This window comes from Melanotaenia boesemani, chromosome 9 (genome assembly GCF_017639745.1).
Source record: "Melanotaenia boesemani isolate fMelBoe1 chromosome 9, fMelBoe1.pri, whole genome shotgun sequence".
Taxonomy (NCBI): Eukaryota; Metazoa; Chordata; class Actinopteri; order Atheriniformes; family Melanotaeniidae; genus Melanotaenia; species Melanotaenia boesemani.
Genome location: NC_055690.1, coordinates 7,738,210 through 7,764,941, shown reverse-complemented (window position 1 = coordinate 7,764,941; position 26,732 = coordinate 7,738,210). Strand labels below are relative to the sequence as shown.

At 38.9% G+C, this 26,732-nt stretch overlaps 3 protein-coding genes and 1 long non-coding RNA gene across 5 annotated transcripts; 2 read left to right on the top strand and 2 right to left on the bottom strand.

Moving 5' to 3' along the window:
- Positions 1 to 1,625: 1,625 nt before the first annotated feature.
- On the top strand, positions 1,626 to 6,607 carry itm2ca (integral membrane protein 2Ca). Its single transcript, XM_041995284.1, has 6 exons — positions 1,626 to 1,862; positions 3,317 to 3,460; positions 3,593 to 3,781; positions 5,024 to 5,134; positions 5,294 to 5,444; positions 5,551 to 6,607. Exons 1-6 carry the CDS (start codon positions 1,770 to 1,772, stop codon positions 5,640 to 5,642), a joined length of 780 nt encoding a protein of 259 aa, XP_041851218.1. The 5' UTR covers positions 1,626 to 1,769; the 3' UTR covers positions 5,643 to 6,607.
- Positions 4,373 to 18,357, bottom strand: LOC121646357. The gene is made up of 3 exons (XR_006011608.1): positions 18,347 to 18,357; positions 13,009 to 13,014; positions 4,373 to 4,454 (listed from the first exon to the last, which is right to left on the bottom strand). It is a non-coding gene; the product is annotated as an uncharacterized LOC121646357 (long non-coding RNA).
- LOC121646355 (lysophosphatidic acid receptor 4-like) lies at positions 9,162 to 11,437 on the bottom strand. Its single transcript, XM_041995283.1, has one exon. It carries the CDS (start codon positions 11,322 to 11,324, stop codon positions 10,458 to 10,460), a length of 867 nt encoding a protein of 288 aa, XP_041851217.1. The 5' UTR covers positions 11,325 to 11,437; the 3' UTR covers positions 9,162 to 10,457.
- Positions 15,179 to 22,211, top strand: LOC121646354 (thymus-specific serine protease). 2 transcript variants are annotated; one of them, XM_041995282.1, is made up of 13 exons: positions 15,179 to 15,275; positions 15,646 to 15,821; positions 16,423 to 16,519; positions 17,057 to 17,186; positions 17,857 to 17,980; positions 18,216 to 18,293; positions 18,433 to 18,480; positions 18,561 to 18,680; positions 19,832 to 19,996; positions 20,199 to 20,340; positions 20,431 to 20,610; positions 20,810 to 20,964; positions 21,642 to 22,211. In XM_041995282.1, the coding sequence occupies exons 1-13, from the start codon at positions 15,200 to 15,202 to the stop codon at positions 21,711 to 21,713; spliced, it is 1,563 nt and encodes a 520-aa protein (XP_041851216.1). In that variant the 5' UTR covers positions 15,179 to 15,199; the 3' UTR covers positions 21,714 to 22,211. The 2 variants fall into 2 exon arrangements, with proteins under 2 accessions (XP_041851216.1, XP_041851215.1); XM_041995281.1 differs by having other exon boundaries at positions 16,420 to 16,519.
- The last annotated feature ends 4,521 nt before the right edge of the window (positions 22,212 to 26,732 follow it).

Here is a 26,732-nt window from a genome sequence, read left to right as displayed (position 1 = left end):
TAGTTTTTTTTAAAGTTGTTTATCGTTTTAATTTATATTCTTTTATGGCATCAAATGTAGACGGCAAAGTAAAAAATTTCAGTGTTCAGGGAAACTTGTTTCCTTACTGGGCAAATGATAATAAAACACTTTAAATCTTATTAATTTGTACGACAAACTGTTTTCTGGTAGCATTCCTCTCATCTTAAATGACATAATTAGATTAAAAGTTTTAACTTTTTTTTTCTCCCACCATCCATACATATAACCCATGTCTTTTTAATGAAGTTTATCCTGACTGGTGCATTTTGTTTAGAAAAAAGGATCAAATGAGGTGTAAAAAAAGGCCATTTTATGTGAGCATGCACAGAGTCCAAAGAAGAAAGTTGGAGTTTCAGAAAAATGAGAACTACTGTAGGTTTATGTTTGAAAGGCCTCTATGGGTTGCTTTTGTTTGTGTTGACAATAAAGTATTAACAGTAGTAGCTGGAATGGACTGACTTTCCAAACTGGAGATTTCAAGATTTTGCAGGAAGTCTTAAAGGAGCTGATGATAATGATGATTCTACAGGCAGCTTGGAGTTTGATGGTTGTCAATCATCTACCCCCACCTTCACAGTCCCCCTCTCAGCTCCACCTCTTTGCCCATTTTTGGATTTTCCGAGATTAACGACACACGTGACGCTGCCAAGATGGCGACGGTGGGAACGCCCAACAAGCTTCATTTTTGCTCTTCAGAAGCCTACAGGTGATGTCATGGAGGCTCCATCCATCTTTTATATACAGTCATACAAAGAAACTTAGTGATACCAATGTATTGTAACAAATTTTTTTGAGTGATTGTAAGTTTATCATTGAGTATTAGATAATGTTGCATCGAGGGCCCTTCTGGGCCCCTGTCAATCATGGGGCCCTAGAATCCTTCTCCTTTAACCCCCCCATGCCCCTTTTTGGCGCCCCAGCTTTAACATCCCTCAAAAGCACAAATTCATCCCATTGCAGGAATATTTCATCAGAAACTCTGTGAAATAACAGAAGTTAGAAACTAGCAAATCTACACCAGATAAGTTCACACCCCTTCATATGCAATAGTGGGCGTGGTTTTCTATGCCTGCAAGGCCAAGAGCCTTCTGTCTGCATCTGGGGGGAGGGGGCTGCAGGGTTTATAAAATTTTCACATGATCTCTCTGTGTCACGAAAAACATAACCTGGTTTTACCTTGTAGAGGGCGTTATGAGCCATTTTTTACCCACAAAATCCTGTTTTTAAAAATACAAAAAAAAACAAAAAAAAAAAAATACTAATTTTATCAACAGTATATGTGATTTTTACCACAATTAAGTAACTGTGTTGTTTACAGCTCAAAAAACACCCTTTTGGGAGCACTACCCCTTTAAAGCTGAGTGGAGCTGCAGATGTCTTAATAGGCTTTTGCAACCCACATATCAGTATTTCACGTATATAAAATTAGACTATACCATAAATCAGGATGTGTTTAAATGGTTCCGGAACAGTAGGGAAAACCTTGTTATTAAAATAACCAACCAATGATTCCTGAAAATAGTTTAATACGACAATGAAAAGTTGCGGACTGGTCCTTTAGAGTTAGAGAGAGGGGGGAAAAACCACTTCCGGTTGATACAGACAAAAACAGACGAGCAGCTCAGGGGTGGGAACAGAAAAGAGGGCGGCCCGTCGTCGAGTTTATGCTAGTTGTTTGACAGGTCGTCAGCTACCGTTCTCCAGAAACGAAGACGTGAAGAAGATACCTGCGACAGGACACCGGAGACATGGTGAAGATAAGCTTCCAGTCTGTCGCGGGACAGAAAGTGGAGAAGGAGAATGATGGCGACAAGACCGAAATTCTCATTCCTCATCCGATGGTGAGTGACAGCGTCGTCTTTCGCTTAATTTTAGTCTATTATCAACGCTTGTCACCGTTGTTCGTAATGCTTATGTAAGGTGAGGTCCCAGGCAGCCTGTGTGCACCTGCACGGTCATGAATAGGACTGAATATTATTTATTTATTCTTTCTTTCTTTAGACAACATATACCTCCATTGGCTTAACGCAAAATTTCCGCTGTTTTGGTTTGCGCGATCCTTCCCTTTTGCAGATTAATGCAAGTTATTAGAATGTGCAGATGCACGCTCTTTGTTTGTTTGGGTTGCGCGGTGTTTTATTTATTTATTTATTTATTTTTGCCAAGAGAAATCTATTTAACCGCCTGGTATTGCATTACTCTACACAAATATGACCTCTGTCGATTTCCCTCTCCTGTAAGTGCTTATTTAAACGAGCAACCACCATCCTAAAAAGAAAAAAAAACGAGGGGAAAAAGGTAGAATCCGAGAAAAGGCTTTGCTTTGGCTGACAAAATGGCAGATGGCTGCCGTGGCTTGCAGCGCATGCAAGATTATGTGTACCAGCTCAAAAGCAGCCAGAGCAGTGGAATCCGCAACTTTGCTGTTGCAGCATCCTTGCATTGGCTTTATTAATGATACATGGCAGGGCTCTGAAAATGATGAGCCACAATGGAATATGCAGGAGACAAGAGTTGAGGCATGCACAGAAAGTGGATGTTGCAGAAGTGCATGATGGCATTTGCATTGTCACTGAAGAGGCACTGTTTTGAACAGTGCTTCGTGGTGTGACATGCTGTCAGCTGGTGTGAAAGAGCTTCTATCTCTCTCAGTGGGATGAAAGAACACAAAGAACTTGCAGTAGTGTGTGTTCACACATGCACTGTCGCCTCCTTGTCCTTATGCACCCTCTGTTTCCAAATGCTTCCACAAAGAACAGCATGATACAACCTGTGCTTCAAGAAGAAAACGCTTGTTCTTTCTTCCCTCATAGCACCAGCTAAGAATAGCTGCCTTTTGTTGTTTCTCAAGAGCTGGCTTTTCACAGAATAAATTCACCTGCCGTGATCACTCAGCAGCAGATCCACAGAAAGCACAGAGAAAACTTTTCTGTTAGTCATTAATGTTGTAAATGGAGGCGCGCACTGAGCAGCTACTATCTGCGTGTAGTGCCACTCTGCCCACACAGGTTGGGTGCGTGGCACCGGCAGATGGGCTGCGAGACTGGTAGGCGAGAGGAAAGATTACTCACAGTCTCTGCTGGGTTTTCATTACCAGGCTCTCCAGTGTTCATTCTTCTTGCCAGCCGAAAATATATTTCCTTTTTATGTGAGATTCTGTTTCAGTTCTCGTCTAATTCAGATTTTTTTCCCTTTTTTCAGCAGTCTGTCATGGTGAAGATGAGTAAGCTGGATGGATTCTGCTGGGAAATGTTCTACTTTTTGATTATTTATACATGTATTGTGTGTTTTCAAGGATGAGGAGGAGCTTGTTCTGCCACTGCGACCCAAGACGTCTCCCCTTAATGGCCTGTGCTGTCTGACATTTGGGCTGGTGGTCTTCATGGCTGGTTTGGTCTTGGCCTCTATCTATGTCTACCGCTACTACTTCATACCTCACGTAAGAGCTCAACTTTTATTTTATAATGTAATTCATACTGAAGAAAAGCATCCCTTCTTTTCTTCTTCTTTCTTGAATTTAAATACTGTGGAGCTGCTGTTTCAGTCTAAATGCTTATTTGTGTGCGCACAGATCCCAGAGGAGAATCTGTTCCACTGCAGGGTGCTTTATGAAGACTCTGTGTATGCCCCGCTGCGTGGGCGCCAGGAACTGGAGGAAAATGTTGGCATCTACCTGGCCGATAACTATGAGAAGATCACTGTGCCCGTGCCTCACTTTGGAGGCAGCGACCCGGCTGATATTATCCATGACTTCCACAGGGTGAAAATAAAACACAGGCATTACATTTACAGCTTTCTTTTAGACACATAATGTTAAAATGCTTTTAACATGAATGCTACTGTTACTCATCCTGTTATACTGACTTGGTTTAATTGCTTAACATTTATTAAATTGGGATATTCCAGTAATACCATCATGCAAAATATCAGATAAATTTATATTTTGACCTGATGGACAAAAAAGGTAGTTTTTCTTGTATTTTGGACATGCTTATCTATTCAAAACCTCAGTGAAAACTAAGTTTATATCTGAAATTCAGCACTTGGCAAGAGTTTTGAAACACTCCTTGTTTCTTTGTATCTTGCTTCTAAGAAGTTATGTTGAGCAATAGTTCCCCAGGCTTTCTGAAGTAAATCACACATTATAGTTGCTTTTTCTCTCATTTTTTTAGTTCGGTTCTTGTTGTTTAAGCCCCTCAACACTAACCTGTGACTCATTTAAGCACAAGGCACCTAACTCGAGGTATGAATCAGTTTAGAAAACTTGACAGTTTCTAGACTTTACCTTTAGGTGGCATCAGCTGCCTCTTGCAAAGACACATAATTTGCACTGATTTTATTAAGTTGTTTCTAAGAAAAATGCCCCCAAAAAACAGGCATGGTGGGCAGTGTGTCTTTTTTAACTGGAGTAATCTTTCTTTTGACCTCTCTGCCTCACCAGAAAAGGGTTCTGTGGAAGTATGACCATAAGTAAATCATTCTAAAGAAAGGGAGATAGTGTTGACACATGCCAAATAACATAAGAACTGGACTGAAAGTTGGCCTGATGGAGGGATAAATCCTCCCCAGAGTCCAAACCTCAACATTATTGAAACAGTCTGGAATAATCTTGACATATAAATGGAGCAAAACAAAGCTAATGTCCATAGAAGAGCTTCGTAAAGTCCATCAAGAAGTCTAGAGAACTATTCCTGAAGAGTACTTAAACCTACACCAAAGCTTGTCTATTTCTCAGCACAGCTTGAATCCTCTTAAACGTGGTCTTTACATAAATTAACTTCCAGGCTTGTTATAATTGTACAGACTGTTTTTGCTTTATAAGCTGTCTTTCCATTTATGTTTGAAGATATTTTAATGGATCACTGAAGCTATTTACTGTTTTCTAGACATGCTATAAAGAAAGTTGCACTGATAACGTTTTGATCCAGAGAACTGCCAACGGAAGTACAAAATCGAGTTAAAAAAATCGAGTAAAAAAATTTCCTCCCATATTCTTTTCCAGGGACTAACTGCTTACCATGACATTGCTCTGGACAAATGCTACGTTATTGAGCTCAACACCACCATTGTCATGCCTCCACGCAACCTCTGGGAACTTCTTATCAACGTTAAGGTAAAGTCACTATAGTCTTAAATGACAGTGTCTTCATGAGTACAGTTTATTTAAGAATCCCTATGATGTAGCCTAATGGTAACCAGGATAAGCTTCCAGCTCTTTTATAATCCTGCTGTCAAACATGTCCTATTTAGCTTGTTTTTCTGTCTTATCCAGAAGGGAACATACCTGCCTCAGACTTACATCATCCATGAAGAGATGGTGGTGACTGGCAAAGTGCACAACATGCGTCAGCTGGGTCCTTTCATCTACCGCCTGTGCAACGGGAAGGACACGTACCGCCTGAACCGCCGCGTCACTCGCCGGCGTAAGTTTAGTTTAATCTGATCAGATCTGAAGCCTGGGAAACAAAGTAACATGGCTGATTCCCCTCCTCCCCCTCTACCTCCCCTTCTCCACCGTTCCCCTCACAGGCATCAACAAGCGAGAGGCGAAGGACTGCCACCACATCCGCCACTTTGAGAATACATTTGTGGTGGAGACGGTTATCTGCGACGAAGCGTAAACGCGCCCTTGCGATCACGCCAACCTAAAGGCACATCTCCAGTCACTACCCCAGCCACTGTAGCACCCTCCTGTGGATCTGATCATGTCTGAGTTGCACTTTACTTGTGGTTTTTGTTATTTATAAAAAAAAAAATTTCAGTACCTGCTTGTGAAGTTCTCCTTTTTTTTCTCTCTCTAATGTTCTACAGTTGGTATTTACCCTGCAGGGTGATGCAATACTAAGTTGTCCTGTCACAGGATTTTCCATGTAGCAGTTCTTTAAGCCAGTAATAAAGGATCATTTCAAGACCTCTCCTCTTCCTCTTCGGGGATTTGTATGATGGTTACTGTCTCTGTGTTGTCAAGGTGACTGTGCTTTGTTTTTTTCCCGTGGCCCTGGAGGTTACATTGTGTTTCTTAGTTGTACAAACAGTCATCTGTGCAAAGCAAGAGGTCTTGTTTATCTGACCGAACATAATCCAGAGATTTCAGTTCAGTTTTTTTTTATGTTCTGTGCAATGTAAACATACTGAACATGTAACTGCTCTTGACTAGTTGGCTGGCTTGCATCTTCTCTTGCCTGCCATTTTGCTTCCTGCCTTCTGTTTCTGCATTTCATTTAGTTAAAAAGCACCATCACAAAGTAGAAGTTAAACGAGGCATTTTGGGCCTTGGCTTGCATTAATTTAAACAATAATCCATTATTGAGCCATGTGAAGCTACTTTTCTCTTGCTTTCATTTAGCATTTGTCTAACACTGCATACAATTTATTTTTTCTTTGCATGTGTTTCTCTAAGAGAGAGAAGCATCACTCTTAGTGTTTTCTAAAAACGTTTAAAGCCTTAGTCCAGAGTCAGAGACTGGACTAAAGTCAATACATGTTAAAGGGAGCATATTATCTTACATGTTTGCTGAATGAGACCAACTTGGATATGTATATTTTGTCTGCCAATGAAATCTGTCTGTGAATAAAGTTAAAATGAATCAAGAACCTGTTGGTGCTTTATTTCCACAGATATAATAGATACAAAAAGTTTAGCTTTAAAGCTCTGAAAGATGGTCTTCTGGACAAGACTAAAGTCATTTTTATCTACTAGGGATGTAAGCGGAGTTGCCACCATAGTTCGTGCCTCAAATACCAACTGCTCTGCAGCAAACAGGTGATTCAGAGAGCCTTCCTCCTCCATTAAGACAGTCCGTGCTGGATATCTTCCAGCAGAGATTTCCTGATAATTCTACCAGCAGCCTTTCAACAGCTGATCGGGATAAACTAAAGAACTGGGAAACAGTGCTAGAGCCCTGCAGGACATTTACTCCTGTTTATATGATGTTTGTTTCTAAATGAAGGTTGAAGCTGTCAGAAGTGGCATGAGAGAGAATATGTGTCTATGTGTGTATATAAAGTCATTCACCCTCTAGTGTGAAGTGTGTATATAATTATATATAGCTATATACACTATCACACTAGAGGGTGATTGAATATATATATATATATATATATATATATATATATATATATATGTGTTGTTTTAACTGGAAAAATAGCCAAGGTTATATACTGACTGATGTGACCATCTCCCCAGCAGCTTAGAGGCATATTAGCAACAGATCAACTTCAAAAACCTCATTCTGCCTCTAGTTTAATACGACCATGACAATGATGTGGAATCAGTCCCAGCTTTAGAGTAATGTAAAAACAGACTTAAAATGATAAGCTTTTATGCTTTGGTTTAAACTTTTCTGTCTGTGTTTTAAGAGATAATTTACTAATTAAAAAAGAAAAAAAATTAATAGATTTTCATCAAGACATTACCTTGTTTTTTCTTTCTGTCTTGTACTGTTCATGCTAATTGAAAGCTGTAGTCTCTGAGATGTAGGGTTCATTGCACAATCTGACCTTGTGAACTTTCTGTTCTGGTTCAACTTCCACTTCTGATAAGATTTGCAAATGTCTTGAATGTTTTCCACTTGTAAATAATTTTTCTCACTATAGAAAGATGGGTATTTGGAAATGACTCAGACTGTTTGGGAAGCAGCAACTGCGGATAACCTGGCCGTTGATGATCATGATCTTAATTTTAGTGAAAGCAGAAAGCTCTTCCTTAAACTGCTTCTGCATTTTGGCTTTGGTCGTGTGAAATTCATAATGACATGCTTTATTGTGTGAGGTTAGTCTCTACAGGCCTTTGTTTAACAGTAGTTGTTCATGAATATAAAGTGTTTATATTCTAATTCTTGATGACTATGAAAAAGGAATCCTAACTTGAAGCTCAGTCACAATCTTCAACGATGATTTCCTCACATGATGAGTTCCAATAAAGGGTTCAGTTGTGTTCACAAGTCCTAAGTTGACTTTAGAGCTTTTTTATTAAACACGCTAATTTGTGTGGAAGCACATCATTTAAAAGCTGCTGATTTTGGATACACAGCTGTTTTTCCTCGTAGTTACTTTTTAAGTAGCAAACTGAAATAAGTTGTTTTATTTTTCTGTAACAGAACACTTGTCCCTATTTTGACTCAGTGTTGTGCAGTGGAAAGCTGCATGTTGGTTTTTCATTTCATCAAGTGTAGCTTCAACACATTATCTGATGTCATCATCCTTGCAGCTTTTGCTTCACACATTGATTCTTATTTTGTGGGTTTCCTCGCTTAGGGACACTGATAAAAAGCATGCCGAATGTTACATCTGCACATGCTGCATTATAAGGCAAGTTTGTGGAAAAGAAAAACATTTTTGCCCAGGAAGTTTTGCCAATCCTGCAGCAATTAGCTTTGGGTAATTTTAAATCTGCTGATGAGGTAATCTATCCTTACAGTCTGTTAAAGGCTTACACTGATGCCTCTCCATCTGGTGGGGACTTAGGACTCGAGCTGGTGGCTTCAAAACTAAGGCTAGGTTCACACTGCAAGCTGAAGGGACCCAAATCCGATTTTTTTGCCCCTATGCGACCTGTATTTGATCTTTTAATAACAGTCTGAACGACACAGATCCGATTTTTTCAAATGCGACCCAGGCCACTTGGATATGTGGTCCTAAATCCGATACGTATCTGATCTTCTGACATGCGACTTTAGTCTGAACGGCCAGGTCGCATTAATCCCATGTCATACACGACATTGTTTATAAACTCTAAGGAGCTCGCATCACTCTCCACCACACCTGGATGCGACTCCGTACCCACGTTTCTCTGTACAGACGTTGCTGCCACTGCTCCACAAAATACCACGGCCAAAAATCTGGCTCTCCTCTTTTGTAATCTCCTCCCTAAAACGAAGCCATTGAAAATGTAGGACAATAACTTTAAAATGGCAACATACGCTCTGTTGTTACTGCAAACTCGAAGACGTCACGCACGCTCACTGTCACGTCGTTGTGTCTGAAATCGGATTTCACAAAAAAAAAAAAAAAAAAAAAAAAAAAAAATCGGATTTGAGCATTATGCCCTGCAGTGTGAACCTAGCCTAAGACGCTCATAAAAGAGGACACATCCTGAGTCACACAGAGGATTTATAACATACAAAACACACGAGTCAAACATTATGTTAATTAAAAAGAAAAAATAAACAAACAAAACATACTGAAATCTTTAAAAAAAAAAATAGATTAAAATGAACGAATACTATGTGAAACATTTTCTATACAGTTGGTGTTTAACATGCTTAAGGGATTCATTTTTCCTGTCCAATACTTCAACAAGGAGATTAATGTCACTCCTATCACCGAACATGAAACTCCAACTCTTTTTAGCTGACTAAAAAAAAAAAAAAAAAAAAAAACAGAAAGAAAAGAAAACAGCTCAGAAAATAGACTACGACATGAAAAACCAATAATCATTACATTTTATTTCTTCAATCCATCCAAATATCTGAGTGTAAAAAAAATATCAGTTTTGGTTTTAAAAGAATCATGTCACAGAATAATTACAAATCTCATGGAGAGATCTGAAAACTGAACATGTTAATATGTTATTTATAAAAACCAAATAGTAATAGCAGTAAGGAAACAATGAAAGACTGAGATATGAGCATTAACTTAATTAAGTCTGAAATATTAGCATGAAGCCACAATTCCAATCAGATTTTGGATTTGCATCAGGTCCAATAGGATCCTAGTCCCAATGCAGCCCTCCACAGCCAATTAAATTGTTTATCTTTACCCTTAAACAGAGCCAGATTACCTGCTTACCCTCATGCTGGGCTTTTCTGGCTGTAGCTCTGTATTCATAGTACAGTACGATGAGCATTCGGCAAGTAGAAAATCACAAATTCCCTGTAGAATCCACATATTTGCAGTGCTTTAACTCAATGGTTGTCTCTACAGTTAAAATCAAATGTTTTTTTCTGCACTTTTTATGTGTGCTGCAGACTTTACTGCTTAATTTAATGCTACCATGAGAATGACAATGACTCTTTTCAATACGATTAAGTAGCATAACTCCCAATATATTGTAGTGCCATTCATTTATCTGTTGCCTCTTTCCATTTAATCCAGTGCAGGGCTGTGGGGGTGCTTGAGACTATCCCAGCAGCTACTAGGCAAGAGACATGTCTAAATGGCAGTAGTGCTAACTTAAAAGAAATAGTCTTTTCTCCAAAGCCAGCCTTGAATAGCAACCTATAAGCACATTTTCTCTGTCTACATCTAAGCTCCAAAACATTTGACTGAAAAACAGTTACTCTTTGTTTCTTTTAAAAAGAAAGAGGGATTAAAAAAACAAAACAAAACAAAAAACAACAAAAAACAAGAAAACAAAACAAACAAAACAAACAAAAAGCCAAAAAAACTTGGTACAATACAAACACTGAAGTCCAAATGTAAAACAAGGTAAGACCTCACAAATGTGTTTCCCTTGTCCTTGGTTCTCTTGACACATCCACCTCTTCTTTTTTCTTCCAGAAGGCATCAAGAGAAAAGTAATACAACAATGGATCCAGACAGCAGTTCACACATGCAATACATATCAAAGGCCTGAGATCAGAACTGTTTTTAACTATAATTACACCCAGTGACAAAGGAAGGAAACATACGATGAACATCACCAAGTTCAGGACAAAAATCACCATCACATTCATCCTGTTGTTGATCCTTGCAGAGTCACTGAGATGTCCGCGCAGAGTCCAAGATACCAAAACAGTGCATACAATGTTGACTGCCAACATTACCAGCTCTAACACAGCTCGAAAGTAAACTAATGGGTGTTTTGGACCTGCCTTCACAGCAGATTCAAAACAAGTGTTATTAGTATCAGTCTGGTTTGTATTTTGAAGTTTTTTATGAAATTCCAAAGACTCCTGGATACTCAACACCACCAGAAATAGCCAAGTGAACACAACACCTTTCCAGGCATTTGATATGGTTCGAAGGTGTCGCGACCTCAGAGGATAAACCACAGCCAGCAGTCGGTCCACGCTGATGAAGGTGATGAAGATGGAGCTGCTGCGAAAGTTGTTGCGAAAGAGAATTGTAAAGAAGACACACACGTTTTTTCCCAGAGGCCATCTGTTTGTAGCATAAAGGTAGACCCTAAACGGCAAGGTGATGACCAGCAGCAGGTCTGAGATAGCCAGGTTCACCATGAAGACGGCATTGGATGATCTGAGGCTGTGTCGACGAAGCAGGATCCACAGCGACACAACATTGAGAGAAAGACCCAACACCAGGATGCAGCCAAAATACCCAGCATAAACCAGCTCTGTCATATTGTTATTGATGGTTTGTCCACCGAAGGGAAGAATAATATTTCCGTATCTGTTACTGAATGTAGCTCAGTCCACGACTCAGTAGTTCCTTCTTCTGCTCCTGTCTATGTGAACTGAAGTGTTGGTACAAAGTAACAGGAAGTTAAAGTGAACAGGCGACAGTTGTGGTCTCATGTGAATCAACAGCTCACTTTACTTTTTTTTTCTGTTAAAGAACATTTTGTAAAGACTATCTTATTTCAGAACAATGATATATTATCTAAGATCAAGAAAATAGTTTAGAAATAATTAACACCTGATTTTATTGGACATATTATTTTTTACACCATAGTCTTTAAAATCTAGTCTCTGTACCATTACAATACTGCCCAGTCAGTGTGTTGGATGTGCCATTTACTAAATGATTTGCCAGTGTAACTTTTCAAATATGTTTTTAACAATATATACACTACTGTTCAAAAGTTTGGGGTCACTTTGCCATGGGATTCAATAGGGAAGTGACCCCAAACTTTTGAACGGTAGTGTATGTAATCTGCTGCCCTAAAATGAGCATGAAGGCAGTTTGAAGCCCGCAGTTACTTATCTTCATCATATGATTTAATCCTTTGACTGTCTTTTTACACAGCTTATTTTATAAAATGATAATTCTACATTTATTTAGTTATTTATTAAAGCAATATTACATAGATTTCTGACCTTAAAACACTGTACTTTGACTCATTATACACATATACTTATACACGTTCTTGGAGTACACATTGCCCATCCCAAGGCTCAGAAATCACACCTCACTGTTTTTGTTTGTTTGTTTTTTTTGTTTTTTGTTTTTTTCCATCTCAGAGTGTCATGTGACAGTGTCACACGCCTGGAACTGGATAAAAACACACTGGGCATTTTGAAAGCACATGATGACAGATTCAGCATAGAAACCTAAAATTACATTATTGGAGGAAGTGAGGGAAAGAAAGGAAGCGAACTCAACATCGGACTGACTTTTACTGGCTGGACAGAGCTCAGAGAAGAGACAGGATGCAAGACAGAAGCTAATTTACTGTGCAAATCTGCCAAAACATCAGTACTGCAGCTGTACATGTTCAGGAGGCCGAACTGAATTAAAGAGTAGAATTATTTTCATGAACTGGTTTATATGAACTCATTTGTTACAAATTTGACTAATGTGAATCATTAGTCGTTATATAGATTTATTTTTTAAAACTGGATTATAATGGGACCACAACAAGTTGTACAGAGTTGGACTCTGTCAGTAAAACTGCCTTGCGGTGACTTATTTGTGACTGTACACATTAATCTGAAATGACTTCTGGACTTTTGGAAGTCTTTTCTTAAAATATTAAAGTTCACACCTGAACATGACATTTGAATGGAAAATTATCTCAGCCATATTGTTCCAAGTCTACTGGGGAAAAAAATAAAGAAACTGAGAGTGGTCTGAAACTGAGGCTACACTTGAAGGTTTCATTACTGCTCACTACCAGGAAACTATGTGACGAAGATTATCACAGTTATGAGTATGTTATCCAAATGTGCTTTTTCAAAAAATTTGCATTGATAAAAATCATCACATGAGTTATCTGCTTATGCTGCCACCGCATTTACAGTTAGATTATCACTCACGTCAGAATTTTGTGCCAACAAAAGCCACAAAAGTGCAAGTATTCACAACTGTCTGCTTCAAAACACGTCAAGAAAGCTGCAAAGGAAGTTTTACTCATCCTGTGTAAAAGAACATTTTCTTGCCAAGTTGATTTGATAATATATAAAACTAAAACTTTCTGTATTATTCTGCTTTAAATTAAGAGAAAATATCAGTCATAGCTCTGCTCATGTTTTCTTTTTAAGTGGTGATGACTGTAAGAGTTGTAACTGCTGGAGAAACAAAAAAACTATGTCACAACTTTTCCTCTGCTGTGACTGACATGCTATAAAGCAGTTGTAGAAAGATCCAAAAGATCATATTTCTATGTGAACAGTTTTCTACTGATCTGAAATAACAACAAAAATAGCTTCATGTAAACCATCAGCTCTTTAGATTCTGCTCTAATTAGCTGCTTTGTCCAACATACTTTCAATGGCGTGAATATCTAATCCACTGAGACATGCCCAGAGACACAGATTTCTCAGATCTTTTTCTAGGAAAGCTGGACAAAAGAATAAACAGCGGAAAACAGTCTCTATGCTTTTCATGAAATAGTCATAAAAGGAATATAAGATTTAGGGGATAAATCCAGCTCCAGAAGGTTTGGTGGTGGTGCTACACACAGTCATCAAGCCAAATTTCAAAGTATTTCCATGACAGTCTTTAGAAAACTTCTCAGTAAAACACACTGTGCATAATATAATGGGTGATGACTTGGGTAACCCCCTTAAACACCGAAAGCCATTCAGGGAAGTGAAAAAGAAAGACAGAACTCTGTTCAACCTACACAAAAGTTTTACATGACATTAGCTTAATTTGTCATATCCCCTCATTTAATGTATCACACATAATTGTGTGGTCTATCAAATGAGTCATCAAGCAGCCTTCATCTAAATGGAAAGCTTGAAAACTGTCTGAAATGTAATAAATAAGGAGGATGACATGGATTTTGGTGGATTTTATTAACAGCTGTGACAAAGTGCCTGTATGCCAAAAATCAACTTCTCTCACCAAGACCATGCTAAATTCATATTTACATTTCTACTGTGAGTAATAACTTTGTTGTTTATGCATTAATGTGATAAAAAAATAACACATTAATTCCACAGATTAATGTCTTTGCATTCATTTTGACAACCCCAATAAAATAATAAATTTATTTGATAAATTTATATTTTTTTACAATAATATAACAACCCCCTGAAATTATCTTGGGACCCCCAGTTTGAGAAAGGCTGCAGTACTGTATGTGTATGTAGATCCACAGTAAATAAATATAAAATCATTCATTCTAAGAGAACAAAAAAAAATAACAGTTATTTCATTAAAGTAATTATATACAAATAGAAATACAGTTTTTAATGATATTTAAATTTTTCTGTCATTGACCTTTGATTTTGTTACGTGCTGCACCTTTAATGCTGTCATATAATCTCTGAAAAGAACTATTTTTCCAAGTTTTAACTTCTCTTTATTGGCTCCCTTTGAAATCTACAAGAGCACTGAAAATTCCTCCTCTTATAAATCTCCAAATGTGCAAGCTCAAACCTATCTACTGTTTTTCTATCAAAAGTAATGTGTTTAAACAGGCTTTTTTCAACCTGCTATAGAAGCCAATGTCTTGGCAATTTTTTAAATTTTATTTATTTATTTTGTGCCTATTGGAATTAAATGTAATTCAAACAACTATTTTAAGGGCAAAGTCAACCAGACGAATCAGTAAATATTGGACACTGCCTTTAGTTGATGTTACCCTATATGCCATTAGGCCAGTTGGAGTCAGTATGCTATATTCTGGCTGATGGCAACATATGTGTGCATCCCTGAAGCACTTCAGCAGTTGTATATGCTTAGTTTAAATGAACTATATCAAATAAACCACACACTCGCCACAAAGTGAGCAACTGTGCTTGTATACAGCTTGAGAAGTGAAAGAAGCTTACACTGGTCAAGTAAGTCAACCACTCCAAAAAAGACTTTACAAAGCAAACCTATCTAATGACTTCACCAAGCTGATGCTGTATTCTGCTGAGCAGTTTATGCACTTTCTCTTTCACTCAAACAATCTCATGCAGCTTTCTTGATCAGATAACAGTGCATGTGCTTTCAAGGTGTGCATGGCTAGCGCACCCACTTGCAGGGGCTATATATGGAAGCTGCAGAGTAACAAAGGTCTCTCAACAACTACAGATACTCATCAAGTTTATTTAAAAGATTCATGATGAGGTTGAAGATAATTATCTCACCAGTCTGCTGCCTCCTTTCTCTGCTTCTTCTAAACCAAGTTGATTCTGGTAAGTTAATGACTGTGAAACAATAAATACTAATGAATTCAATGTGTCCTGTAAGTAAGGATGTGCTGACTTGATGGGATTTATGATTTTAAAAATTAACAGGTCACCATTCATTACAGGATTTAATCACATTTTAGAAAAATGGAGACCACTTTCTGTCTTAAAAGTGGTGGAAAGTCCTTGTGGACCTAAGCCTGGTACCACATTATATTGTTTGCAAGTCTATCTTTCTTTGCAGTTGTCATTGTGAAGCTATAGGAGATAACAAAAGAGATGCTGGTGTTAACAATGAGTCTTTTGTCAGATGGCTCCTGAAAGAGATCATATATTTTATGGAAAGAGTTTGACTTTATTTCTTTTTCATTGGCAGGACGGATTCTGAGGACAATCAAGGAGCGTGTGCGTGACCTGCAGCTGCAGAAAAACAAGCAGCTTCTCATGACGCTAATGGCCAGCAGTTATCAGCCCCTCCAACATGTGAAGGAGGCCTGGATTCACCAGCCACTGGACCACTTTAACCGACAGGATGTCAGCACCTTTCCTCAGGTAGAAAAAAAAAAGTATCAGTGTTGTACACAATGATATTAAAAAGTATGCACACCCCAGGAAAACTGGCTTTTGTGACATATTTTGATAAATAAACATTTGCTTCTCCACAGCTACGATGAAAATGTGTTAATACTGCACCTTGCAGCATAAATGTGAGACGATCATGCTATATGTAAAGCATCAAATAAGAAGCTGTCATACCTTCTTTCATTAAATTGTATTGATTGCAATAAAACTGATGACAACAAATTTCTTTCAATCCTAAACAAGTAGGCTGCATCAAAACCATTCTCTTTGCAGAGTTAAACTCAGGTCCTGCAGCTCTGCAGCATCGAATTGGCACAAAAATCTGGACAGGATAAACATTTTCACCTTATTAGTTCCACTGAACAGAGACAGGATGACATTGTTTCCCTGACAACATGAATCTCAATGTGCAGCTTAATTAGCTGCATTTGACTCTGAAGTCTACTGCAGCTTAATTACAGAATAACTGCAAAGAGATGTAGTCTTCTGATTTGAGGGAACCTCAGTGAATATTTCTTTTTTTCTTTTTGAAGTTACTTTTATGTAAATCTGTCTGCCTGTGTTACAGAAGTTCTTTGTGAATGAGGCTTACTGGCAGCACCCTGATGGTCCAGTGTTTCTCTTTATTGGTGGCGAAGGACCCATCTTTGAGTTTGATGTTCTGGCAGGTACTTTGAGATGCAGCATTATGTAAAAGCCTTCATCTGTCCACAAGAGTATTCTCATTCCTAAATCTTTACTTATAGATCCTTTATTATAAATGCTTGTTTTCTTAATTTAACAGCATTATACAGAAATTTTCAAACACATAAATCAGCTTTGAACAGAAGCCCCACAGCATGAGAAAAGTATGGTTTCAGACTGTAGCCGGATGTTTTGCATGTTGTAATAAAAAAGGTTAATCTGAATCACAACCATGAGGATTTCCAAAGTTTTGTTTGAGGTTACTCCAACAAACCAGAAACTTAAAACCAAAACGGTCACAGTGGGACAGTAAAATTTAAGTGTAATATTAGCAATCCTTTACAGAGTGTAAAGACTGCAAGGTAAAGCTTTAATTTCCCCTCAGGGATTTTTTTTTTCATTTAATTTTCTTTCAATTTAATCATTTTCCAACTGCTTTAAAAAATAACCTTCCATTTCAGTCTGTTTACATGTTGCATTCAATGTGTTCTTGTTACACAATTTTGAACATATTTTCCCAGGTCATCATGTTGACATGGCTAAAAAACACGGGGCTTTACTTCTTGCTGTGGAGCATCGTTTCTATGGCGACAGCATAAACCCTGATGGCCTAAAATTGGACAACCTGGCAGCCCTGAGCAGCCAGCAGGCGTTAGTATTGTTAGAATCTATCTTTGCAGCTGCTTGTGAAGACTTCCCATAAATTTGGGAATCCCTCTTCTGTCTTCATGTGTATGAAGTTATTTTTGTGGGTATGTGTTTGTAGTTTTGGATGCAAGTATGTGCCTTTCCTCTCATTTCTTTCATCTTCTTCAACGCATATCATGCTTTTTAGTTTTCTTTGTGTTAATTTCTCATAATTATATTTTCTTATATCAAATTTGTAATGATGTTTGAGTATTTGAGTACTAAGATGCTGCACATGAAGTATGCCTTCCAGTCAATCACACAGAGGTCTTAGAACAAATGCAAATAAGAAACTTTAAAGCTATTTTTAAAAATAAATCAGATAAAAATGTTGTCCTAGGAAAACAGAATACATTTTCCAGGACAGTCAGCCAAAATTAAGGGCATTCTCCTTTAATCTGGACAGGAGTCAACCTTATTTAACATGCAAATCTGTATCTCATGCTGTCTCTCTTCCATCCTCTCTCATTAATTTCCTTTCTGTGAGGGCAAATGTTGGACAGCTTGTGTGTGTTTGTACCTGTCTTTCCAAAGCATGCATCTGCCTTTCTCTCACAGCCATTATTTGTCTTTATGACATGTATCCACAGATTTATGTGTAATGCACATTTGTATTTCATTCTCTTTTGTCCAGACTTGCAGACTTGGCAGTATTCCACCATTACATAAGCCAAAGTTTCAATCTGAGCCACAGAAACACCTGGATCAGCTTTGGAGGATCATACTCTGGAGCTCTATCTGCCTGGTTTAGAGGAAAGGTGCAGGACAATACTCATATGAATCTTGCAAAGCATTAAGTTCTTAAGCTTCAGCTTCTGGTGGCACTGTCTGATGATAACATTTTTAAATGATCACCTGACCTGTCTTCTAAACAATTTTTTTTTTCGTGTGTTTTCCTGGTGAGAAACATCATATACAAATATCATACAAATGCAGCAGGCTGTATATTAATGCATTTTTTTCCTGTCTCCATTGCTTTGCCTTCATCTGCAGTTTCCCAGTCTGGTGTATGGAGCTGTGGCCTCCTCTGCTCCTGTCAAGGCACAGCTTGACTTTTCTGCATACAACAATGTAAATTATCCATGCTCATAAATTTTGAAAACCAAATTCCTAGAAAGCAGTACCAAAGCATCACTTCAGTGTCTCAAATCATGCTTTATTAGTCTTAGTTTCCTTCTCACTCACACATCTCCAATTCCTTTTGCTGCAGGTTGTCGGCTTGAGTTTGATGAACAAAGCAGTTGGTGGCTCAGAAAAGGTGTGAAGACTGCCACATGTCTGTGGTTCGTATGAGAAGCAACTTTTTGTGTTAAATTCAGTTTTTCCCTCTTCCTACAGTGTCTGGCCAAAGTCCAGGAAGCATTTGTTGCTGTGGAAGCAGCACTGATGGGAGGGAATTCCAGCCAGGTGGCTACAGACTTCAACTGCTGTCAGAGTCCCAAAAATCTTGATGATGAGGTGACAACTTTGGGGTTTTATGCCTTAGGAAAGCTTAGGAAAATACCCTCATCACAACTAAATGGACCATCCAGTCATCCTAACCCCTCATTCAACTGACACATAATCAAATGTCTTCATCGCTCTCATCAGAACCTGTGCCACTCTGAATATTCTCACTTCTCTTAGTTTAGTGTTTGCATTTGCATGGAAACTCCAGTTTTGGGTACAAACCATCTGCATACAAGATCCCAGTGGCTTTTACTTCCTCTTTTGTCATCGACAATCTCCCCCAACTAGTTTTACTCTAATTCTTTACACCATCCAACTGCCACTTTTTTTTCTTCTTTTCTTATTATGCATCACTTCCTTTGTTTAGATTTCCTCTTCATTCAGTTACACTTTTTTAGGCAGTAGCACATGAACATCACTACGCCAGATAAAGTAAGCATGCAGCCAATGGATGAATGATCCTTGTTCATGAGTTTCATCTCCTAACAATCTGACCAGTAAGTTTTCATTTATACCCACCAAAGTGAATATTACCCTTCACTTAGAGGGGTGGCAGGTGTTTTAGTTTAGAGCCCTGCTAGAAACAATTAGAATATTCATAGATCCTCACTCATTGAATGAAGAAGAACTTAGAAAATCATGTCCCATGCAGTATCATGAAGCTATAAGATGTTTTTTTTTTTCCAAGGCACAAACTTAAAATGATAGAATTTTAAGTCAAATGGATAAGTCATCAGGAAGGGGACTTTAATCATTAAACTATGATTAAACTCTAAATTTTTCACTGGTCACTTTAATTTTACATAACTTTTACAAATCACCTAACATGATTTCGCAAATTAGCCTAACATTAGCTAAGCTAAATATTTACATAATGAAAATATTTTCATTATGTAGGCTGGCGTATAAATTTGCAACAATTAGCCAACTGCTTTGAACCAATAACCTTTTTCATTACTATTTAGCTATTTTATCAATTTCAACATTAACCTTCTATTAGCTTAATATTTGAACCATGTCTACTTTTAGCACTAAATATCTACTATTTATTATATTTATTCAGTATACTGATGATGGATTCTACTTACACTTTTTTCATGTTTTTCACATTTCTTATATTCTCGTTAATGGAAACATAATTCTCTGTCTATTTACTTTAGATTGAACTGATGCAAAACCTGGCAGATATTGTGATGGGAACAGTGCAGTATAATGAAGAGGGTGTGCTCCTGTCAATCATTGAGCTCTGTGGTGTGATGACTAACACAAGTGAGCTGTATAAGGGCGATATGGAGGCCTACAACCGCCTAGTTAAACTCTCAGAGGTATGGCAGTTCCTCCAAATCTGTCTTTTCCATTTTCATACACTAAAATTGCCACTAGATGGCAGCACAGAGCCATTTTCATGAGTTCCTCACAGGAGAACAGCTTTGAGCCCAGAGTTCAAATGGAAAGCTGCTGTTATGTTGGTTTTTATTTTATTTTTTATTTTTTGGTAAATAGATAGTTATTTTTAAATCTGTGCAGATTTACCGCTCCACTTCTGAGGAAGCATGTCTAGACATCTCTCATGAAAAAACACTGAAGGATCTAATGGACACGTCTCTCCATGCCAGCAAAAGAGCTGTGAGACAGTGGACCTACCAGACATGCACTGAGTTTGGCTTCTGTACAACACACACTCACACATAATGCTGCATGTATGGTCAACATCACGCTTTCTGTGTGCTGAATCACCTTTTAATTTGTTTGTCTGTAGACCAGACCTGTGAGGACACCACTTGTCCATTCTCTGGGATGTTAACCCTGCAGACTCAGACTAAACTCTGTGCTACAGTGTTTGGTATTTCCCAGCATTCCCTTCCTGCTCGCACTGCCTTCACAAACAGTTACTATGGAGGAGACAACCCACATACGCACAGGGTCCTTTATGTCAACGGTAAGACTTTCTTCACCGTTGTCTTCACTGTTGCTGTGATTTTAGTGACAAAAATTGCTAAAATCACAGTAAGTGGCCCAAACTAAGTACCCAGATCATTCTTTATTCTCAGAAAAAATCTAAATCTATTACAGAGTTAGAGAGTGAGATAAAACAAAGATGCAAAACTATTGTAAGTATATGTAATTATCATCCATAGGAGGAATTGACCCATGGAAGGAGCTGTCAGTGATTCAGAGCAGGACTGAAGAGGGGGATGAAGCTGAGACAGTTTTCATTGCAGACACTGCACACTGTGCTGATATGTCGAGTGGAAGAGTTGCAGACCGCCGCTCACTGAAGAAAGCAAGACAGGTTTGTAGACCTCACTAAAGTTTGTTTCTGCACATCACACTGACCAAATCCAGCGTGTACATCTCTGATCTGTGTCTGTTTTACCATTCATAAAGTGGATTTGAAAACATACCTTCGTTGTATCACAGTGGATGGGGAACTTCATCCACTACTCCCACTATGTGCAAAAATGCATTTTGAAGTTATGCCAAAGCTAAAAGGAGTCTTGAACTAGCTTCTCTTGTTCAACTTCATTTGACTTCAGAATCGTTGTACATTTATGTAAAAAAAAAGCTTCCTAAATGTATTTGAACAAAGGCTGTAGCACAAAACATTAGTGTTTGTTTTTACACCATTGGTCCAACCACTGCTCGATTATTGCATTAAAAAATGTAATAAGGGTGGACCGAAAATTATGAATTACCATTTCAATGTGCATAATAGAGTATTAAATCAAGATACACTTAAAAATGTAAACCTATTGATTCCACATTATAATATAACATTCATTATGTTAATTGTAATATTCATAATACTTACAGCAACATCTGACCAATAAAGAATTGTGAATAGTTTAAACTCTGTAATATTCCCCAGCATATAAACTCCACATATCAGCATCGTGACTTTGCTGTTGCATCCTAAAAATCAATAAGATTGTGGAGAAATTAATCACACTGTTAACTAATTTTTTTCAGGACATTGAAAAACATGTTGGGAGCTGGCTGAGGACGGCAGCGCTGGAGAAGATGGAGAAACCAGCAGCCTGACTCTGATCAGATCACATGTAAAATCTGATCAGCTCTTATCGCTTTCTCCTTAAACTGATAAGAAATAGTTTATAATCTGGCCTGGCCTGCTCTGCTTCATCTGCCTCCTCCATTTTCTCTGGTTCTCCAGCTCTTCATGCTCCATCTTCAACAGTCTCTGAGCAACGCCACTGATGTGTGTCTATGAGGTTTTTTGAGTTTGAAAGGTTTCTGACTTTAACAGATGCTTCTTTTACCCTCACTGTCTTTGGTTTGGACTTTCTATCCAACTGTTTTGGGGGTTTTGTCTTGGTTGGTATCAGTTTATTTACTTTGCTATTCACATTTTTAATGATAAAACCAACAAAAAGTTGATGTCACCTTCCAACTCTAACCTTTTTCAGAGGAGAAACATTTTTTACAGTTTAATGTGTGTGCTTAGTTTTTCAGTTTTGATCTCCTGTCATTACCATGTCTTGTCTCTAGGGTATGATATTACCATATAGGTGAAAAACTTATTTCTGGATCTACAGTTTCAGATTAAATACAGTAATCATGGTAATATGGAACAATTTACTCAGAATTATCTTTTCTTTTGCTTTTTTTAAAACAACATTTTTAATGATCATATGGTGCTACAGTCTGTGTGTGGATGTGACGTAGTTGCGGTTTGTAAGATATTCTGTGTATTAGAGAGAGAAAGGTGAGGGAGCGGCAGTTGTCCCAAGGCCATCTGTTTCTCTCTGTTCATGTGTGTGTGTGGGGGTTTGTGTGCAAAAGCGTGTGCACGAACCTCTCAGCAGGGGGGTCAAAAGTGGGAGGTCACGACCCTGCTGACCCCTTGGGAGTGAAGATCATCAATCAACTAGAAGCTGGACAGAGCAGCAGGAGGGGACACACAAGCACACACACATTTGCACATAGATACTGTAACACACACACACACACACACACACACACATATTCAGCAAACACACCTGAGAAACAAATATTTAGGATTAAACCCATTTAAAGGACATTTCATTTAGTTAGAAGAGAAATTCCTGATGTGGAAAGCTACTGGAATCCATTAAATATGGATGTTACAGTTCTGTCAACACACACAAATGGCCTACGTGTGTTTGCTTTCTTATTCATGGGAAACTAACAGATGCTATCACACCTCAGAAAGATGGGACAGGTGGAGAGAAGGTGCAACCTGAAGCACTTTTTCACTGCGATCCTCCCTCTTCATCCTGCTTCAAACAACTTTTGTCTTCTTGTAAACAAGCACACACCCACAAATAGACACACACACTTCCACAAGCTCTAAGAGCCACTATCTGGATTATCAGCTAGCACTTGCAGAGCGACAGGGCATGCTTTTTCTCTCTTTGCTGCTTCTCTCCTCCTCCTCCTTCTGCAGCCTGTCTTGTTGATCAATGAGGAAGTTCTTGGGCCTCAACTATTAATCAGAGCCTATCGGCTATCTGTCTGCTGAGCCAACCAATCACGGCCCTCCGACAGCTAGGCCATGAAAAATGTGGCCTGGTTCATCAAGGGAAGGTTGGGGAGAGGGTGGGGTGGTGATGGGGTCGTGAAGAAGAGGAGGGAGGTGAAGGAGCACTATCTGATCCAAGTCAGGTCACGGCTGCACAACAGCACTTAATGCACATATAGTTGATTCTTAACGTGGTTGTGGCCTCTACACACATGCAGACAGTGGAGCTTGCAGGTTTCATGACAGAGACGATCAAAACATTTTCTTCCTGTTTTCCATTTATATCAACCAGAGGCAGCCACGCAGTGCCCACTGTGATGCCATTGTTTTTCTATGGGGACAATTAAAGTGACAAAATCTGACAAAAAGTCAAATAAACAGTGTTTTTATGGTGCCTCTGCAGCAGAAAGCTCCTCAGAGAGAACTGCAACACTCCTGATCTGATGTCCAATAACGAGGCCTGTCCTCACACCTTTAGAGCTTCATCAACACGCTGCCATCGCTCTTCTGCATAATCACCATGCTCACACTCATCCATTCACATCTTATTGCCATGATTAGATTATATCTAATGCTATTACACCACTCCCATCGCTCTCCCTCCTCTTCACTGCACCTCCGTCTTTCTCATCATAGATTTCTTGCAGATCTTATTAGAGTGTGATGCGGCGCGCCCCCCTCTATACCTCCCATCTTCTCCTTTTTGAATTTATGAACCTTCAGACTTCTCTCCTTTAATCTGTCTCTCCTCCTCTGCTCCCTTCCTGCATCTGTCCATCTATCATTCCCAGGGTTGGCTTGGGCGGAAGAGTATTAATCCCACCATCCCATCTCTCACTCCTCTGGACAGATGAGGAGGGTGGAGGAGGAAGATGTGGATGGAAAGGGAGGAGGGGGAGTGGGAGGGGGGGTTAGGGGTAGACCTCAGATTACTTTTCATAACATTTAAAACATGTAGAGTTGTAAATAATAAGGCTCGGCAGGGGGTGTATGCAGATTTATCTAAGAATACGTCTCAGCTTTGGTACCTTCAACAGGTATGTTGATGAGCTAAGGTGAGGGTGTGTGGGTTAAATGGAGAGGCAATGAATGAAGATGAGATTATAAACCTGATATGGGAGTGTATGTATTGGTCACATTTCTAAATGTTTATCAGGGGAGTTATACTGTGCGTTTCTGTAATGGGGTTTAGACAAAACACTTGTAATCATCAAAGCATCCGTTTCTTCAAGTGGGCAAAAGTTAACATTTTCTTACCTGTTGATACCTACCAGGCATACACACACACACACTTTAAATACACACAACCATAGTTCATTCAACAAAATCCAATCTGTTCTGGGAAATCAATTGAGCAGCTCAAAACATTTAATAAGTTTAGCCCTTGCGGCTTAATTCTGTAGAAAAGCAAAGAAACAAGTTTGATGTAAAATGAAAAAAGGAAGAAAGAGAGAAAGAAACCGTTTGGCCAGAAGTCAAACCAAAGCCAACTCTCCTCTTCCCCTCAGCCCTCCCTCCCCCTTCCAGGCCTGTGCAGTGACAGGTAGATTAAGGGACGTGATAGATGCCCCTCTCCGTATCTCCCTCTCCCCCCCCCTTTCCCTCCCTTCCATCCATCATGGCGGCTGGTGTAATTGCGGCTGCGTGGGGCTGGCAGAGGGAGCCTCCATCCATCTCCTTAACAACAAACAGTCACGAGGACGGATGGTGCTGCACTCCCCAGTTAATCTCCATCTATAAGAGGGGGGGGGAAGCAAAGAGGAGGAGCGGAGGAATGGAGGAGAAGAAAAATAAAATAGTAAACAAAAGAAGGAGAGGGCAAAGGCAGAAGAAGAGAAAGGAGGAAAGATGAGCACGTGCTTTGACTTTACAGGTAGAAACAGCAACATTAGATGAATGATCTGGGTGGGTGGAGTGAAAGAATCTGGGGAGAAAGTTTGCAAACAGGCTGCAAGGCCAGGTCGATAAGGGTGGATTTTTCTGGTGAGTGCCAGAAGAAAACAACAAAGATGGAGGGAATGAAGGAGGGAGGGAGAAAATTTATGCCTATGCAGCCAGACAACACAGAAACAAGAGAGGCGCAGACTCATAAAAATGCACTCTGCACCCCCTTCAGCTGCCCCCACCTTTACCCCTACTCGCTTTCCTTCCCTGGTGGTGTAGATCCAAAGTTCTCTGATGTTTTTGGTGGTTGTGTGTCGTTGCCAGAGGTCACGGCAGCCATATTTTCTTAATGGTGGAGTCAGTGAAGTCAACAAGGCGGGGTGGCCCCATGAAATTTCGTAAAACTAGACATTGGTAGCAAGACGCTTAAACCGAGGGAGGCAGTTTCGGGATGTTTTTCACCCTGTAGAAAATGGTTTGACATTTGGAGATCCCAACAGCTGGTCATGTTTGTAGCAACAATAAATTACAGAGGACATGAGTCTTCTGAAAAAAAGGAACAAAAACAAGACTTTAAATTATTACACCCAATTGATTTATCAACAACAAAAATATAAAAACACTCTTGCATTCTCACATGTACTCACACACCCACTCTCACATGCACTGCTCTGCCTGTTGTGTCCTGGTTTTTAGCCTTGGGCATCGCCTGCAGTGAGGCCAAACTTAGAAGAGGAGCACTGTGACACTGACCCCTCAGCAGAACCAACAGAAGTGGACAAGCACACACACACACACACATACAGTGCATGCATTCCTTAGCCAACTGTCATGAACACACATGTACTGTACGTTGGTATGAGCACACACTCACCAGGCTTTGGTGGGGGCAGAGCAGCAAGTGCTTGAGCCTTGACAGGGAGTGACAAATAACTACAGCAGCCCTGATATGCAGAATAATCTCTGCATGGTGAACCTGCCTGACTGATATTCATAATTTGAATAGAAAGTTTCATTCATGCAAAAGAAAAACATCCTAGAAAACTATTAAATAAACCTAAAAGATTATTTAAAGTTATATAATTATATCTGGAATAAATACAGCTTTCCTTTTTGGATAACAATGACTTGCTGAATGTGTGAAATAATAGCAGTCAAAACGTTCATATTTTCACCTTTAAAGTTAATATTCTCATCTAAATGATAGGTGCAGTGAAATGCCTTTAGTGGGGTTGCACAACATTGGATTTTTGGAAATAGTGATATTTTACAGCTTGTTTAGCCAATAACCAGTACTGATAATGATATTGTGCCCATAATACTGTGCATAGCTTTTAGGATTATGACAAAGACAATTAGCCACATAGCAAAGTTGGTCTATTTATGTAATCTGAACAAAAAACAAAGATAGACTCAGAAAATAACTACAAATTAACCAGTTTGGTAGCATGTTTTTAATTTTCAAATAAGACCTCCAAAGTTTTCTCAATCCAATCCAATCCAACTTTAGTTATGAAGCACTTTAAAACAACCCCAGTGGACCAAAAGGCTGTACAAAAGACTATTACTATTGTTATTGAACAACAAAGTTAAAAACTACCTTCATAATAAATAAATACGCACAAAATGAGCCCCACACCCGCATTTACCATTTGGTAGCCTCTAAACATTTCTTC

What these genes read in the sequence shown, in the direction of transcription:
- LOC121646354 (XM_041995281.1), top strand. Translation starts at nt 15,200, where the DNA reads ATGATGAGGTTGAAGATAATTATCTCACCAGTCTGCTGCCTCCTTTCT. An exon ending in ACTTTTCTGCATACAACAAT is followed by an intron (nt 18,294 to 18,432) that starts GTAAATTATCCA and finishes CTTTTGCTGCAG; the next exon opens with GTTGTCGGCTTGAGTTTGAT. An exon ending in CCAAAAATCTTGATGATGAG is followed by an intron (nt 18,681 to 19,831) that starts GTGACAACTTTG and finishes TATTTACTTTAG; the next exon opens with ATTGAACTGATGCAAAACCT.
- itm2ca (XM_041995284.1), top strand. Translation starts at nt 1,770, where the DNA reads ATGGTGAAGATAAGCTTCCAGTCTGTCGCGGGACAGAAAGTGGAGAAG. An exon ending in TTATCCATGACTTCCACAGG is followed by an intron (nt 3,782 to 5,023) that starts GTGAAAATAAAA and finishes ATTCTTTTCCAG; the next exon opens with GGACTAACTGCTTACCATGA. An exon ending in AACTTCTTATCAACGTTAAG is followed by an intron (nt 5,135 to 5,293) that starts GTAAAGTCACTA and finishes TGTCTTATCCAG; the next exon opens with AAGGGAACATACCTGCCTCA.
- LOC121646355 (XM_041995283.1), bottom strand. Translation starts at nt 11,324, where the DNA reads ATGACAGAGCTGGTTTATGCTGGGTATTTTGGCTGCATCCTGGTGTTG.